The 17705-nt window shown below is 36.5% G+C and overlaps 1 protein-coding gene across 2 annotated transcripts in view; it reads left to right on the top strand.

The window, feature by feature from the left end:
• The window catches only part of LOC132149702 (uncharacterized), a 57643-nt gene that overhangs the window by 19128 nt on the left and 20810 nt on the right, over window positions 1–17705 (top strand). For both annotated transcript variants that reach the window (XM_059559111.1, XM_059559110.1), the window contains exons 9-10: window positions 10535–10669; window positions 11509–11592. In XM_059559111.1, coding sequence (XP_059415094.1) covers window positions 10535–10669; window positions 11509–11592 — 219 coding nt within the window. The remainder of the gene's footprint in view (window positions 1–10534; window positions 10670–11508; window positions 11593–17705) is intronic.

The raw sequence follows: 17705 nt of genomic DNA, 5'->3' as shown, positions 1-17705 counted from the left end.
TGAAGAGCAGTAAATGGGAGAGTTCCACATATATATATATTTATTTGCATTTGCTCAAATAGCAAAAGAAAAACTCCACGATAGAGCTGTAATTGGCCTTAAAAGTTAGGTCCAACAGGTCCCGAGCCCGACAGATTTCGAGCCGAGCCTGACAAGTACATTTTGATTGACGGCTTTTTAAGAGCTCGAACCCGTTTAAAGCCGGACATTATTCAAATGTGCGCACATACACAGCTCTTCTGCCATTGGTCAAGAATGAGTCATTTGTATATGTTTTAACAGTTTATTCATGACTAACATTATGTTATAGGCCACTTGGAAGTTGGGAAAAAAATAATAAAATAAGCCCTCTTTAACATTGTAACATATCCACACTTTAAATAGGCATAGCCTATAAATAGGCCAATGCACCAATAAAAACGAGTCTTTCTTATAATAATTTAGAATTTATCTTATTTTAGTTTGAGTATTTGGCAATAACGAAATTAAGATAGCCTGAAGCCTGCACCGGATTTGCTTCGCCACTAGCAGCTGAAATTTAATAAAAGAATAATGCCAACATTAAATATATATATTTTTAATTAAATTTATGCACTTAGCAGATGCTTTTATCCAAAGCGACTTACAGTGCATTCAGGCTAACATGGCTCTTCGCTTTGCTTCGTAGACAGAGTCTGGAAGGGCATAATTGACAAACATCATCTTTCTCACGGGGGGTGCTTGTCTGAACTTTAAAATCATTGGTTATAGGTAAGCCAATCACATAACCTTTGGTTATGAAGTGTGTTATGCGCCAGCTCAGCGAGAAGGGTATAACTGCAGCCTGGAGATCTCCAAATAGGGGCGGGAACTCCAAAACAGAGTGGGAGCTGCAAAATAGGGCGTGGCTTCCTCCCATTGAGAGACAGGCGCATGACATGCATGCACAATTTTTCCCCCAAACCACTTCAGTGCAAACTCCACCCCACAGCTGAGTCTTAAGTTTTTATTGGTACGTTATATGTTAACCCCTAAACTTACCCCACACCTTACCTTAACCAGTGGAATTGACTGAATGGCTGGATTGGTGCTGAATAGTGTGGTAAAGAAAATTGCAGTTCAGGACATAAACAGTTAATATGATTATGCGATATGAGACTCACTGGACAATGGCACATTTTAGTTACACCCAGCATCACTAACCCCTCCGGAATACTGCGAAAACGAACCTGATCTAGCATGAGAGCAACCAAGGAGGACACAATCACAATTATCGGCAAGCCGAACTTTGGCCTCCCCAGTTTCTCACTGATGATCGGTAACAGTTGATAAATTAAACTTTTGCCAAAACCTGTCGCGATTATGGTCACGACATCACCTTCATTCAAAATACAAAACAAACACTATGCGAATATCATCCCGTGTCTCCGTGTCCGCTGTCGTATTCGATTTCCCTGACTTAAACTACGAACTTACATTCTGCGCTTAGCGTCTACGTCACAGCTCTCAGCCCACCCTGAGATAAGTCGCTATCTCAGACTGAGTACAGAAGCTAAATGAAATTGAGTGGAAGTAAGAAGTCTGACGTAGTCAGGCTATATTTTAACATCTTTCTCGCACTAATTGAAACACAACACATGACCGCTCATTTACCTTGCAAACCAGAGCTCGAGCCCGGCAAGGGCCTGTGTAAAATGATAGAAATTAAGCCGGGTCCCATCGGGCAAAGATGTTCAGCTTTACTCAACGATAGTGTTTTCATGACTTTCAATAAAAGGAAAAAATTGACAGAGACTGATAACAGCAGTCAGAAGAGAGAACAATGTCAAACTTGCCCTCCCTCCCGTAGATGCTCCATTAGAAACACCTTCGCATTAGCGTTAACCATTTTGTTGTAATTTGATGCAAAGATGATAATACAAAGAATAGTGTTATAAATTTACATAATTTATATAACTACAAATATAAAAAAAACTTTGAGGATTTACGATGCTGATGACCGTTAAATGCATCCTCACAGCCTTGTGAAAATTGTCCATATTTCACCTATGCATACCTTAAAAATACCTACAGTAGGTGGCCAGCCTATCTGGGCCTTACCGGTAACTGTAATTCAATCGCGTGTTAAAATAATTTGTGAAACAATCGCCAAGTGGCGCAAAGGGACGGATTGCGAAATGAATGTAATTGGAAAATGAGATGAAAGAAGGAAGTAAAACAACAATAACATTATGATATAACATTGTAACATTTAAAAAAAAATAAAAAATTTTTTTACAATTTGTTAATTTTTAAAATGTAGGATAGTCTTAGGCTACATAGTCTACTAAACAAAAATTAAAAGACCTTAACACAAAGGATCATATGCATGCTATTTTTATTACACAGTAAATAAATATAAGGCCTATATATATATATATATATATACGCTAAATGTTTTAATTTCATTTTAATTTCGGTTCATTCTTGGTTTAAAATAATCTTCAAGTTCCATATGCAGAGCGAAATGGGAACGGTCCAGCATTTAGCAATAATTAGTATTAACTCTTAAGTATAAGTATTAACTGTTATTATTCTTGATTTTTCAAACTACCAGCATTTTTTAATTATGCCTTATGTGTGACCAAAAATTAAGTATTATTTGTTTCAGCTGTTTGAGCGTGCTGGTGCCTCGCGCACATATTCACTGGAAACAGCAGTCGTTCACCAGACATTCGGCGTGAGCACTTTGACATTAATTATGATTTTTTTTTTGCTCTACTGAAATGCACACAGCCTATTTACCTCATGAATAATAGTTAAGCTTCAAATGGGCAACATCACAAATATGGAAATGTTTGATTTTTTTTTCATTTCATTTCTCCCGATTGAGAAAGCCAAACCTTACCTTATGCTTAGCTTTAAATTATTATTATTTTGGTTTTTTTTGTTTTATTACTAAGCCTATATTATTATATACTGCAATTATATTTATCCATTAGAATTATATATTTTTAATTATTGTTTTGTTCTGATAAATTTTTTAAATTTAAAGGATTTGTTGTAAAATATTTTTAAATTCAAGTTTAAAAAAAGGTTTTATTTGCTTAACACATTATTAATTAATAAAAATAATTTGTTTATTCTTGTAAAAAAATGTTTATTCTTTAAGAAAACAAGGGAAAAAATAAGGGACAATCCGAATATTTGTTTTGCGTTACCTATTTATATAAGCTACAATTATTAAAAAATAAATAAATAAAATAATAATGAAATAATGTCAATTAAAAATACCATTGGCCTGAGTAGTTTGACCATTATAGAATTGTGACTTTAAAGATTAGTCATTTAGGTGGTAAAAATACTGTAAAATTAATAATGGCATGGATTTTAGAGCATAACAACTGAAGGTTTATGAAACATTAGCCAATAAAGCAATTCTTTTTAAACAACGGACCTTAAAGTTGTGAACTAAAATATTATTTCAACCATACAGTGTGAATAAATAAAATGCATAATTTTCATAACATTTCATTTTTCATAAAATGCATAACGTTTCTGGTGTTTGGATTTGTAGGCTACTTCAATATAATGAGCTCCAAGTTTAAGAATAGCCCTAGACTAGTTTCTCTCTCTCTCTTTAACAGCATTAGCTCAATGATATACGTCTTCCTTCCGTTAGATTTGTCCTGCCTTGCTAAATGTTGGGCTCATGATCAATAAGTTGTATTGGTCTGATTCAGTAAAGTCAAACTGCAGACAGTGACTGCGTTTACATGCAGCCAATAACCCGTTCAAAACCGGGATATTAGCAATAACCCGGTCGCGCACGGCCATGTAAACACCAGATATTATACCTGGGGTACCCCCTTTCTAACCTCAATATTTGGTCTTGTAAACGCGTTTCGGCATATCCCCATCAAAATGTGTGTTCTGCGCATGTTCTATTCGCAAGGAATCTTAGTCTTTTGAGTATACTGCACACGGGGTTTTTTTATGTGCCGTCTCTAGAGGCACATTAGTGTCAAGTGCTGCTGGTGGATCAGTACCAGCGCCAAAGCGCAAACAAAGACTATCGCTATCTGCCCCAAACTATTCATTATCCGCCTGCTGCTGCTGTTGTTGTTGTTGTCTTTGGATACAGGAAGAAATCTTTCTTGTTGTCCGTACGTCCAGACGTTAACCGTGCGTCGCCGTTTACATCGGGATTGGCGACTGATGACACATTCCATGCATACAGGAGTAACTCTCTCTGCTCACGCATGTAAACGGGTTATCCCGAATGTTTCAGAAACCCGAATAGTGACCTTAACCCGACCATAACCCGAATTTTAACTGCATGTAAACGTAGTCAGTGAAGCTGCATCACTGAGCGAGCGGGACTCGCTGTGAGGCGGGAACAGAGGATTCCGCTTGGTCTTAAAGTCTGCCGCAAACATCCACGATCACAAATAACAATGACTTTCTTTAAATAATGATTAATTATTAATTGATGATTTGTTATTATCATTATGGTCTTGTGAAAATAATAAAATTATGAATACAAAGAGTAGTGCTGCTGAGTGAAAGCATGTTTCAGCCCAGTAACACACCGTTCCTCAGAGCCAAAACACAGACCGAATTCTGTTCAGCTGGAGGGGGTTGGGTTTTGGGTAGTTATTCATGGATGTGGGGGTCGAGATAAAAGTGTGAATTGCTCTTTCATATGGACAGTGTCTTATGAGGCTTTCACTTGCTGACCGGTTTATACAGGACTGTTGTTTTGATTATATTCGCAGTGCTGGCTCTCTCCGACGGGAGAAATGTAATATTCGCAGATTTCACAATTCGTTTTTGTTTAAAAAAAACATTTCAAGCTTTCTGTAGATATATTTTTAATTTACCTATGTGAGACACCACGATATTATGTTAATTAAAAAATAATACATTCATTATCATGAAAAAATTAAAGTGATGAGAAGGCGCCTCCCTGTCATTAATACACATTAATAATTTTTGCACAAACACTTGAATATGAGCTTCTTATCACGAGTAAAATTCATGCCAACATATTTAGCTTGATCAGAAGGTTGACTGCAAGAGTCGAGCGGGATGTTAAGAGTTTGTCGGTTTCTTTTACTGATTATTTTCGGGTTAAAGCATGATTTAAACAGATTCACACTCAATCGCTTTTGCAATAATGCGTTCAAACAAATGTAATCTTACAGTGCTACATTATCAGCATGCTATCTGATTTTGAAATCTTGAAGTTAATCGATCTGTTTAGATAAATTAACTGACAAAAATATACTGTTATTTTCATCACAAACAAAATTTTCACAGCAGAAAGCAGCAAATAAAGATGTAATGCTTACAATGTTATTAGTTTGGCATGTGATATAGGGAAAAAAAGTTTACACAAAATAGCTTAAGCCACTTTGAAACTCCTGTTATTTTTTTATTATTATTATTTTATATGATATGTTATGAACATAACATTTCAAACATACTGAAATACTTTATTCACGCAGTGAAGGGTGAAGCGTGTTTCTGGTATCAGAGCTCGTGGAGGGGAAGTTGTTACTGCTCACAGACTGCTGCGGAGTGAGAGAGATGTTTCACCCGACGAAATGAAGACGACCGCGCGAACACAAGCACAGCACATCCGCCAAAAATCAACCTGCAGCAATGCTCGTTCATCGACTCGCGAAGCTTTACTTTTGTAGGTAGCATGGCAGTAAATAATTTGATAATATGACCATGCAGTCAATACAGATATTTAATAAAAACATTAAAACAAGCAGGGCTGTAAAATAAAACCAATAAAAAAGGCAGCCAGATCTACACTACTACTGCTACTGGGGCGGCAGTGGCTCAGTGGTTCATGTAGGTTGTCTACAAACCGGAAGGTTGGTGGTTCAATCTCGTATTGAAGTATTAAAAAATGTTCCGCTAGTATTAAAAAAAAAAAAAAAAATAAAGGTCTTTCCAGCATTTAGGTATAACAGTACTGTTTTTTTTAAATCATCTTGTTGCAGTTATAAATTTGACTGCTAAATGAATGATAAAGAACTATATTAAAACTTGTTTTGTAAAATTTCTTTGTCATTTGAATATTGATTTAAAAAAATTTCTAAAATAAAAAAAAAAAGAACAGGGATTTTTTTTTAAGGCTATATGATATTAACCTAGGCTACTTTAAAAACAAGTAAAGAATGTTCTCTTTAAAATCACTTTAGTTGTTTTTAAAGATTTAATCGTGCCGGTTTAATTTTATTCGCTTCTTGTTTTAGGCAAATTAGGCCTAAATAATGGGAACGAAATTATACAGTGCTTCACATTTAAACCTGCAACAATTTCTTAATCAGTTTACAGACAAATGTCTTTTTCACAATAAGTTAAAGGACAGGTAACGAATAACAAAAATGCATGTTGTTTTATTGAAGGAAAAACTATATTTATATTTAAAATATAAATAAAAATATAGGCATAATATATTAAAATATTGACATTTTGCATATTAATCCATGTAGCCTACCCCCCTAAAATAGGCTACCATTTTTAAAGCTCTGATGCAAAGTAAGCCACAATTTCTTTTGAATAATATAACGGATAATTAATATAATATAAATAATACAGCACACCTTTTAAATGTGTCAAATCTAAAATATGGTTTAATACCATGTAGCTTAGAAAATATAAGCACAGACTCAGGCACAGGCTTGACATTTATCCTGCTTGAATTCGTTCTAAGAAATGGACATAACTTCATAAGTACCAAACTTTCATCTTTGAATATTAAATATTAAATATATTAAATATTTAAACTATAGTGTTTTTCTTTCATTTTCCGTGACTGAAGCAGTCAAATGTAACACATCAGCGAGGCAAAACTGACGTCTATTTGCGAAAATGTGCTTTGATGCGCTTGTTTGATAACTTGTGGTTAAAGCGCCACTCAGCGGTCAAAAGCTGCAAATGCACTTTATAGATGGCGCGGCGGCGGTACCCGCGGCGGTAAAAGAGGCGTTTTCAATGTCTACTTGGTGTATGTCTTCCTTGGAGTAAGTATTTGTCATGTGTTATATACAATATCCAGTAAAAAAGAAAAAAAAAAACCTTGTTGAAATGTTATAAGGGTCCAAAATACATCCATAAGGTTTGTGAGATTTTAAACAGCAATTAAATTTTTTTTGTGAAAATAGTTAATAAACAGAGTTGACCCTTTCAGTAACAGAACTGACAGGATTGTCCGGTAGACTGTGAATTATATCTCCACATTATCAACATTATTACTCTACATAGGTAAAAGAGTTTGACTGTAACAGAATTTTCCATTTTTTTTTTATTTATAAAATCTTGCCAAAAAAAACACTACTTTTTTTTTTTTTGCCAAAAACACTACTTGCTAGCATAAATGCTACAATAGCACATGGCACTAATTAAATAATGATTAGAATTCTTTTAAATAACACATTGTGATCAATTTGTAATAACAGTTTTTACACTTAATAAAAGTTCTTGGTGTAAGAATTTTTAGATTCAAATATTTTTCTTAGAGCACATCAACTTTTCAGTGTTTCAGATCTTATCAGTGTGGGAAATTGACATAATTTCCTTTATCTTACATACAGGTGCATCTCAATAAATTTGAATGTTGTGGAAAGTTCATATCAGTAATTCAACTCAAATTGTGAAACGTGTGTATTAAATAAGTTTAATGAACACATACTGAAATAGTTTAGTATTTGGTTCTTTTAATTGTGATTTTGTCTCACATTTAACAAAAACCCACAAACTAGCAAATTGACATGCCAAGCAGCTAATCTACTCAAAACACTGTAACGGAGTAAAAACTCCATAATTACGGGAAGAAAAATACTTATTTAAAATTAATTAAAAAAATTAAAATATAAAATGATTTGACATAAAATACAGTGAATATGTGAAAAAACTATAATCAGTTCAGACATTGCACAGTGCTCATTCAATAAATGCACAGCTAAACAGATGAGATTTAGGTCTAGATTGAAATGTGACTAGTGTTTTAGCACATCTGATCTCTTCTAGAAGCTGATTCCAACTGCGGGCAGCATAGTAACTAAAGGAGGACTCCCCTTGTTTTGTGTGAACCCTTGGTATTTCTAACTGACTCGATCCTAATGATCTGAGTGGTCTGTTAGGTTTATATTCAGTGAGCATATCTGAAATATATTTCGGTCCTAGGTCATTTAGTGACTTATATACAAGTAAAAGTACTTTAAAACCAATCCTAAATGAAACTGGAAGGCAGTGTAAGGACCTGAGGACTGGTGTAATATGCTCAGATGTTCTGGTTCTAGTCAGAATCCTGGCAGCAGCGTTCTGGATGAGCTGCAGCTGTCTAATGGTCTTTTTGGGAAGGCCGGTGAGGAGCCCATTACAATAGTCCACCCTGCTGGTGATGAAGGCATGAACAAGTTTCTCCAAGTCTTGGATGGAAACAAAACATCTAATTCTTGCAATTTTTTTTTTAGATGATATTATGCTGATTTAGTTAGTCAAACTCTGAGGAAATCACTGATAGCATTTCTGTGACCTCTTCAACAAAAGCTGTAGAGTATTTTGGAGGCCTGTAAATAATAAACAGAATGCGTGGAGCACCTTTCAGAACAATCCGTAAATATTCAAAAGACAAGTACTGACTAAATGACACTTGCTTGCATTGATAGACATCTTTAAATAGAGCAGCTGCACCTCCACCTCTCCTAACAGTCCTGCAGACCAGGAATTTGCTGGACCACAGACAACGTCAGAGGCGTCTTACCTGGGCTAAGGAGAAGAAGAACTGGACTGTTGCCATTGGTCCAAAGTCCTCTTTTCAGATGAGAGCAAGTTTTGGATTTCATTTGGAAACCAAGGTCCTAGAGTCTGGAGGAAGGGTGGAGAAGCTCATAGCCCAAGTTGCTTGAAGTCCAGTGTTACATTTTCACAGTCTGTGATGATTTGGGGTGCAATGTCATCTGCTGGTGTTGGTCCAATGTGTTTTTTGAAAACCAAAGTCGCTGAACCCGTTTACCAATAAATTTTGGAGCACTTCATGCTTCCTTCTGCTGACCAGCTTTTTGAATATGCTGATTTAATTTTCCAGCAGGATTTGGCACCTGCCCACACTGCCAAAAGCACCAAAAGTTGGTTAAATGACCATGGTGTTGGAGTTCTTGACTGGCCAGCAAACTCACCAGATCTGAACCCCAGGGGAACTTATGGGTTATTGTCAAGATGAAGATGAACAACAAGAGACCAAACAATGCAGATGAGCTGAAGGCCACTGTCAAAGAAACCTGAGTCCAAAGAGACCAAAGTCAAAGACCACCTCAGCAGTGCCACAAACTGATCACCTCTGTAAGGTCCAGGCACTCGGCCCAAGGAAGGTATCTGGTACTGGATGAATGTTTCCTGCGTGTTCGGTCTTTCAGCGCGGTAGAGTTATTCAATTTAGGTTAAACTCAAATCTGACTCCATTTTATTATTTATTCTGACTCCATTTTAATATGACCTTGAATTTAGGTTGGAATGCAAATTGGTTGTACGTCTGTTTCTAATTAGTAGGCCTATTCTTCTGACATTTGATTATTCTAGTTAAACTCTTTAGTTTATATTAACTTGTTCATTCGGGTGCTCATGACACTAACAAGGATTCAACGTAATCTACTAGAGTCAATAATTACAGAGTAAAACCGTTCTTTCATTACCTTGAATTGGTGGGTTTTTGTTAAATGTGAGCAAAAATCATCACAATTAAAAGTACTTCAGTTTGTGTGCAATGAATGTATTTAATACACAAGTATCACAATTTGAGTTGAATTACTGAAATAAATGTACTTTTCCACGACATTCTAATTTGAGATGCACCTGTAGTTGTGGGAGGTCATTCCATAATTTAAAGGCAAAGTATGGTGTGGTAAAAGAGTTGATACAGTATTTACAGACACACATTTTTATAAGAAAAAAAGTTATAAAAAAAAAAATAATAATAATAATCTTGTAGAATTAGGTAAATGACTCTTTAGGGCTTTTATAAATAAAATGAATTAAATATTACCAAAAGAAAAGTACAGTAAAATATTTTGACTACGCAATGATATATGATGAAAAAAAAATCCACTGACTAATTCAGAACAAAACAAAAAAAATCATAATTATATTATGTACTGTCATATATTGTATTATATAACAATAAGTAACACATTATTAAAAGTATTGAAATATGACCATTTGAAAAAAGCTGAAAAAAGGGTATGTGTGTGGGTCTTGTTTTCAATTCTGTTGGGGACTTAGACTTGAATACCCACCAACTCATTTGGACTTGTGTGTTTCCATGGGGAAACAAGCTTATAAATGATACAGAATGAGTTATTTTGAGAATGTAAAAATGTGTAAAGTTTCCTGTCCCCTTTACATGTAGGGTTGGTGTAGGGCGATAGAAAATACCATTTGTATAGTAAAAAATCATAATACCTAAGGAGAGTCCCCACAAAGCTTATAAACCAGTAGTGTGTGTGTTTGCGTCTGTTTGTGTCTATGTTTTATTCATTTATTTTTCTTCTTGTTATAGCATTGGCTTTAATCTTTGGAAAGCTCAGTGAACGGATAAGTGCTATATTTCGTGTTTTAGTTGAGTTAAGCTTTGATGTTCTGCCTTCATTGCAATTCATTCTCCTGTTTTATGCATTTGGATCTGCCAGTGGAGGTGAGTTCAGCTTTATAAACTATATGAATTAATTTATGAGAAATGATGAAAGAATACAATGTTCTGGTAAAATAATGGTTTTGAATTGAGTGCACACTCATTCATTCATTCATTCATTCATTCATTCAACACAACTCTTTATTAATGTACCATGGAATAAATTTGAATCAGGTACCATTTCAGTCAGATCATATAACTAAGGGAAAAATTTAAAGGAAGCACAAAGTGAGATGTAGATTTCACTTTCCTTCCAAGTTCATCATGGCACAAAGTGCAATTTCCAGATTCAATCCAGATTCAAACCTGTGATGAGCAACCAAATATCCTCTGACTCAGCTTTGACTTAGTTTGACTTTAGTTTGGGTTCACACAATCTCTGGGACTGACAACTGGATTGTGACTCTCGAAATGTCCTCCTCAAACAAAGTCTGACATGAAGGAAACAAAGTCAACCCCTATTTTATTCTTGTGATAGCTGTGAATAACACCTGTTAACAAAGTGACAATGATGGAATCTTCAAAACTAGCAACTTTCATAACACTAGAAAGTCTAACAATATATGTCCAATTGAAGAAGGATCATCAGTCAAACCTTAATTAATAAACAGTAGTTTGTAAGTTCAGTTATAGATTGAAGTTGCTGTTCTCATTCTTAACTGAACTGTATGTGTATTTAGCACTCTATGATGACTGACTTTACATCTTTAATCAGTAAATGGCATTAACATAATTACTTAATAATAGTTTAAATATGTTTCTGGTTTTATCTAATCATCTGTGTTAGTGTCTGTGAGTACTGTGCTGTGTCTACATTAACACAATAATTTTCCTGTTTCTAGTATTCTTCATTGTTGCAGTTTTACCAGTGCTGACAACAGTTACAAATTACAATTGGGACAAAACATGTGGGGTAAATATAGGCTGTAAGTGATTGTGATCCCTGTTATAAATACATAAATCAGTCAATGCATTATAACATGATTAATATATAATCCATAAATGCCACTACAATATGGATGAATTTATGATGTTCACTTTTCCTGTGACAATAGTCTCGGATTTGAGTGTTAGATAATGTTGAATGAGATGAGTAATACTTTAATGTTCAGGAGTAATCAATCCTCCAGCTCTTCAGCGATTTGTCTCTTACTGGTGATCATGTTCCCTATCTGTCGGTCAATACACGTTATGTTGGGATGACATTAGGGGTCTAACTTGGGAGCCCAAACATTTCTGAGTTTAAAAGACAACACAGATGAAAATTGCCCTTACCGCCAATTTTGCACGTGAGCCACTCTAGATAGATGCAGGAGCTGTGCACAACGACTGACTTCACCATCAGGGCAATGAAAGTCATGATGCGGTCCCTCGGGAAGGAGATGTACTCTCTGCTAGTGATGGGAAGTTCGATTCTTTTTCGCGAACCAGTTCTTTCGGAGAGTTTAATTCAATAAACCAGTTGAAAAAAAAAACGGTTCATCGGTTCTTTTGCACTCTACGTAATGACGTCATTGACAATGACGTAATGGCGTCAAATCTATCAAACATTCAAATATATAAAGTCAGTAAACATAACTTTAGTCAGTTAAAAACCTCATAATCCTGAAAAGTTTACAATTAAGTTTGCAACAACGCACCCAAATACAGTAACAGCAATAATGTGCATATGAGGATTTAAGCCTTGCATATATAAAGTAAATAAATTAGGTGTCATCAGCTCAGAAACCATGATCCACTTACTATACATAATCCATTGCGATGTATTTTATTAAATTAACATTTTGCCAGATTGCCCTTCATTCAAGCCCTCGGTTTACCCGCGTCTTAACATTAGCACAGAATCAGTTCAGAATCAATCACCAAAAGAACCAGTTCGGTTCAGACGCGCTGTGAGTCATTCGGCTTCATGCTGAATCACACATGCGCAGTATCATCAGCTCCTCGGTTTTCGAATCGGACACGTCCGAAAGAAGCGGTTTTCGGTTCAGTGTACTGATGATCCGAAAACCGATACAACCAGTTCTTGACTCGAGAACGAGAACCGCTCTAACTGGCACATGCTGCAGTTCAGTATCATCATATGCTCTATTCATGTTCGTCTTCTGTTCACTACAAATTCAATTTGTGGATGTGTCATCATTAAATATAATTACAGTACAGATATTTCATAAATCATCCCTCATTCCTATTAAATATAGAGTCTTTAGAGTCTTAATTATTCTCCAACTTCCCTGAAAACCCCTTTGGCCTATACTTAATCTACAACATACAGATTAGAAACATACAGCTTAAAAAATTTGTAAAAAGCAAAGTAAAATAGTTATTTATCACATTTTTCGATGTTTCAAAAAATACTTGAATAATTACACGCATGCGCAGTATCATCAGTTCATCAGTTCTCAAATCGGACGCGTCTGAAAGAAACGGTTCTCAGTTCAGTGTACTGGTGATCCGAAAACTGATGCAACCGGTTCTTGACTCGAGAACGAGAACTGCTCCAGCAGTTGACGTGTTCGTTCGTCATCTGGCTCTGCTCAGTGTTCATCTTCAGTTCGGTCTTCACAGCAGTTCAGTCAGTGTACTGTTTGAGTAAATGAATTACTCTGGGATATTGGTTTATTCTGACTCAGAGGGAGTGTCAGTCACGTTAAAAAAAGTTAACAGTCTAAGTCATTTGTGGATTAATGCTTATTCGAGACGCGAACCGTTTCAAATGATTCAGTTCGATTTGGTGAACTGGTTCAACCGGTTCACTAAGAAGAACCAGTTAAATTGAACGATTCGTTCGCGAATCGGACATCACTACTCTCTGGTGGTCCAGGAGCACCATCTCTGGCTCAGCTTGGTCAAGTACAAAGATGTTGACAAATTACTCTCCCATAACCCAGACTGGCATGTGCGGCAACACTGTCGAGGGCTGTGCCCAGCAGTTCTCGGCAGTACAACAGCAGACTGAGGCCATACAGCACATCTTGCCCCAACGTGATCCTCAAGCTGCCACTGTTCCATTGTGAGCAGAGTTTCAGCCTGCTCGTCACCGTGGGTGACCTCCAGCATCCTCCACTCAGGCTTTGCCCTGCGTTGGGACACCCGACAAGACAACCCAGAGATGTGGAAGATGGCTCTTCAGGAGGTGGCAGGGACAGCACCACTTCTTCCTCTGGAGGGGGGCCAGGTGGAGAATCTTTTTCTTTCTGTTCCGCCATTAGCTTGATGGCCAGTGGTGACCACATTGTCAAAGAAAGAGTGGTTTCCTTTTCCTCCGGGTTGCAAGGCTCGTGGATTGACAGTGTGTGATGCACGGTTTCCTCACTCTCACCCTCAATGTTCCCTATTGTTATTGGCCAAGAGATCATGGTTCAGAAACACAATGTCTTTCCACACATCTCTGGCCAGCCCCTACATGGACACAGAAAGTGATGCATTTTGGGCAACTCAGCACAACTCTCCATCGCTGTACCTCTGCGGGTACATCCGCTGTCCCTTTGGTGCCACTTGTATGGAGTTTGGGAGCATGGCTTGCACAGCCCAACCCATCCCGCCGGCTCATTCGGAATGTTCATCTCGGCTATGCGATTCAGTTCATCAGGCGACCCTCAAGACTTCGTAGGCAGCCCACGACACCTTTGTCTTGTGCAAGGAGGTTGGTGTCCTATTGGTAAAGGGTGCAATTGTCCCGGTCCCTCCAGCTTTGATGAGGAAGGTGTTTTACAGCCCTTACTTCAATGTACCCAAGAGAAGTGGTGGTCTTGGACCTGCGAGACTTGAATCGGGCCCTTCACAAACTCCCGTTCAAGATGTTGACGCAGAAATGTATTATCAAATGCATTTAAGCCCAGGATTGGTTTGCAGCAATCGACCTGTAAGGGACTCATACTTTCATGTCACTGTGACTCAATGACTGGCTAATCATGGCCCGGTCACGGCAAGTTGTGAGATCACAGGGACCTGGTGCTTTGGCACCTCATTCAGTTGGGGCTTCAGGTCAACCGGGGTAAGATCAAGCTCTCCACTGTGCATAGAATTACTTATCTCCGTATGGAGCTAGACTCGTTGAGTATGACAACATGTCTCACCAACAAATGTGCCCAGTCCGTTTTAAACTGCCTGATTTCCTGTAGTGGAAGGACAGTGGTACCACCGAAACATTTTCAGAAGTTCCTGGGTCATATGACATCCGCTGCCACAGTCACGCCACTTGGATTGCTTCATATGAGACCACTTCAGCACTGATTACACTCCCGAGCCCTGAGATGGGCATGGCACACTACACATGGTTGCACTACATGCAACAGTATGAATGAATGAAGGTTTATTCGGTTACAAAACTTAAGACAAAATGTAAGTACAGCAACTACAATACAAGCAAACAGGGTAACTTAAAAGGTGTAGGCTGAAGCAGATGGCTTATTACGCCTACCCTATTTACAAAACAACATCTACCCATCAGAAATTAAGCATAAACTATATACGTGCATAAACATATACATATATATATATATATTTATATTAGGGCTGTCAAAATTGCTCAAAAATGACGTTCGAATATTCCCTCTAAAAAATACATGAATATTCGAACTATTCGAACATCTGGTTGCGCATTATGTTAATAACAGGCTAAAATAATACAAAGAGACATAACTACTTGTATAGATAGTCTGATTAAGTTTAAACATATATGACAACGTATTACCTAAACAAAAACAAGGAAATCAACTAATGGCCTAGACTGCAGACCTCACGCTCTCTCACCCTCACGTTCTCTGCGCATAATGGTTTAAATAAACAAACAAAGTTTTGTGCAAGCAATTTAAGGTCGCGACTGTTGTCCCAAATATAGCAGGCTTCATTCAGTAATTGAAACAAATATTATTAATATTAATTGAAGTTTTACAGCATATAGAACTGACATTGAATGCTTCGAGCAAGCTGTGCTGTGGTAAACATGGAACTTTTCTTTGACATGAAACGATAAATAATCAAACTTCGGATCCATTGCTTCACAGAACTCCCCGAAGCGTGCCCCATCCGCGATACTGATCGGTCTCATGTCCTTACAAATGAACGAAATTATTTTATCCGTTATGGCCTCTTGTCGTGTTGCAGACAAAGAGCTTGCGGCGGGCGATGCAAAGTAACGTTAAGTGTCAAGACGTGATTAGCTGGAGTTCCACACATTATGCCATGCTCATTTGGGTGAACGTTTTTGAGATGTGACCTCATGTTGCTAGTTGAATGGTATGCTAACTGTATCTTAAATAGCTTGCATACTACTTTGTCTCGCGGGTCAACAATTTTACCTAATTTTCTCTGCTGCGGTCGAGTTGGGCTCTGCACTTGCTGGCATCTTCCATGAAGACGCGTCAACTTTTAGCAGTGATGCTGTGCCAGACAGTGCGACTCCTGTGAGGCTGTGACCTGTCCCTGAACCCTCACCCACTCGCAAAGCAGAAAACCACGCCTCTACTACCGCGGCCTTTTTTTCCAAATTTTTTTTTTATTCGAATATTAATTTTCACCTTCGAAATTCGTTTTTTTTTAAACAATTCAAATACATATTCGAATTTAGAATATTCATTGACAGCCCTAATATATATATATATATATATATATATATATATATATATGTATGTGTGTGTGTGTGTGTGTGTGTGTGTGTGTGTGTGTGTGTATGTGTATATATATATATATATATATACACACACATACATACACATACACGTATATGCATATGTATATATGTATATTATATATATATATATATATATATATATATATATATATACACACACACACACACTGTATATATATACCCATATACTGTACATACATATATGATGCTTGTTTGTTACTTGTGTTGTTTCAATTTATGCACAACAATTATACATGAACTTTTCTTAGACCATTTTTCTTAGACATCCATGTATTTGTCAAAAATTTGGATTTTAAACGTTTTTTTTTTTATTAATAAATGGAATTATTCCTCTTAAGATCATCGGTGAGACCATTCCACAAATCAACCCCTTTAACTGAAATAGTGTTCATTTTAAAATTTGTTCTGAACATTTGTTTTTTAAACAAGTTCTCTCCTCTTAGGTTATATTTCTGTTCCCTGTTTTCAAATAAACACAGTATATTTTCGGGCAATATTTTCCTATTGACTTTAAACATAAAGACAACAGTATTCAGAGTGACTAGATCGGAAAATTTAATTGCTCTAAATTTGAGGAATATTGAGGTTGTCGGTTCATCATACGGTGAATGATTGACTATCATTATGGCTTTTTTTTGTAAAATTAAAATAGGTTTTGTGTTTGTGGTGTAGGCATGCCCCCATATTTCAACACGGTAAGAAATGTATGGAACAATAAGAGAACTATACAAAATATACAGGTGTATTTTTTTTTAAATACGGTATTATGTAATAGGGCTATTGTTTTGGACAGTTTTGATTGAACATGAGCGATGTTTGGTTTCCAGGATAATTTATGATCTAATATTATTCCAAGGAATTTGTTTTCATTCACCCTTTTTAGTACCATGTCATTAATCTTTAAGCTCATGTTGGTCTTAATTTGTCGATTACTGAATATAATATATTTGGTTTTACTTGGGTTAAAAGTTAGTTTGTTTCGGTCAAACCATTGCTTGATTCTGGATAGTTCTCTGGTCACATCAGTAATTAGATGGAGAAGATTATCCCCAGATACATACAGTGTTGTGTCATCTGCAAATAAAACATTTTAACAAATCAGATATCTTACAGATGTCATTAATATATAAAATAAACAACATAGGACCAATCAAAGAGCCCTGGGGCACCCCACAAGTTAATTTACACATTTCTGATTGATGATCATTAAAGTGAACATACTATTATCTATTGTCAAGATAGCTTTCTAACCATGAGTAAGCACAGCCCCTAATACCATACTGCTCTAGTTTATTCATTAACAATTTATGATCTATGGTATCGAAGGCTTTTTTGAGGTCGAAAAAAATGCCCAAAGTAAAATACTTTTTGTCTATTGCAGTT

Source organism: Carassius carassius, chromosome 9 (assembly GCF_963082965.1).
Source record: "Carassius carassius chromosome 9, fCarCar2.1, whole genome shotgun sequence".
Lineage (NCBI taxonomy): Eukaryota > Metazoa > Chordata > Actinopteri > Cypriniformes > Cyprinidae > Carassius > Carassius carassius.
This window is presented reverse-complemented; position numbering and strand designations above follow the sequence as displayed.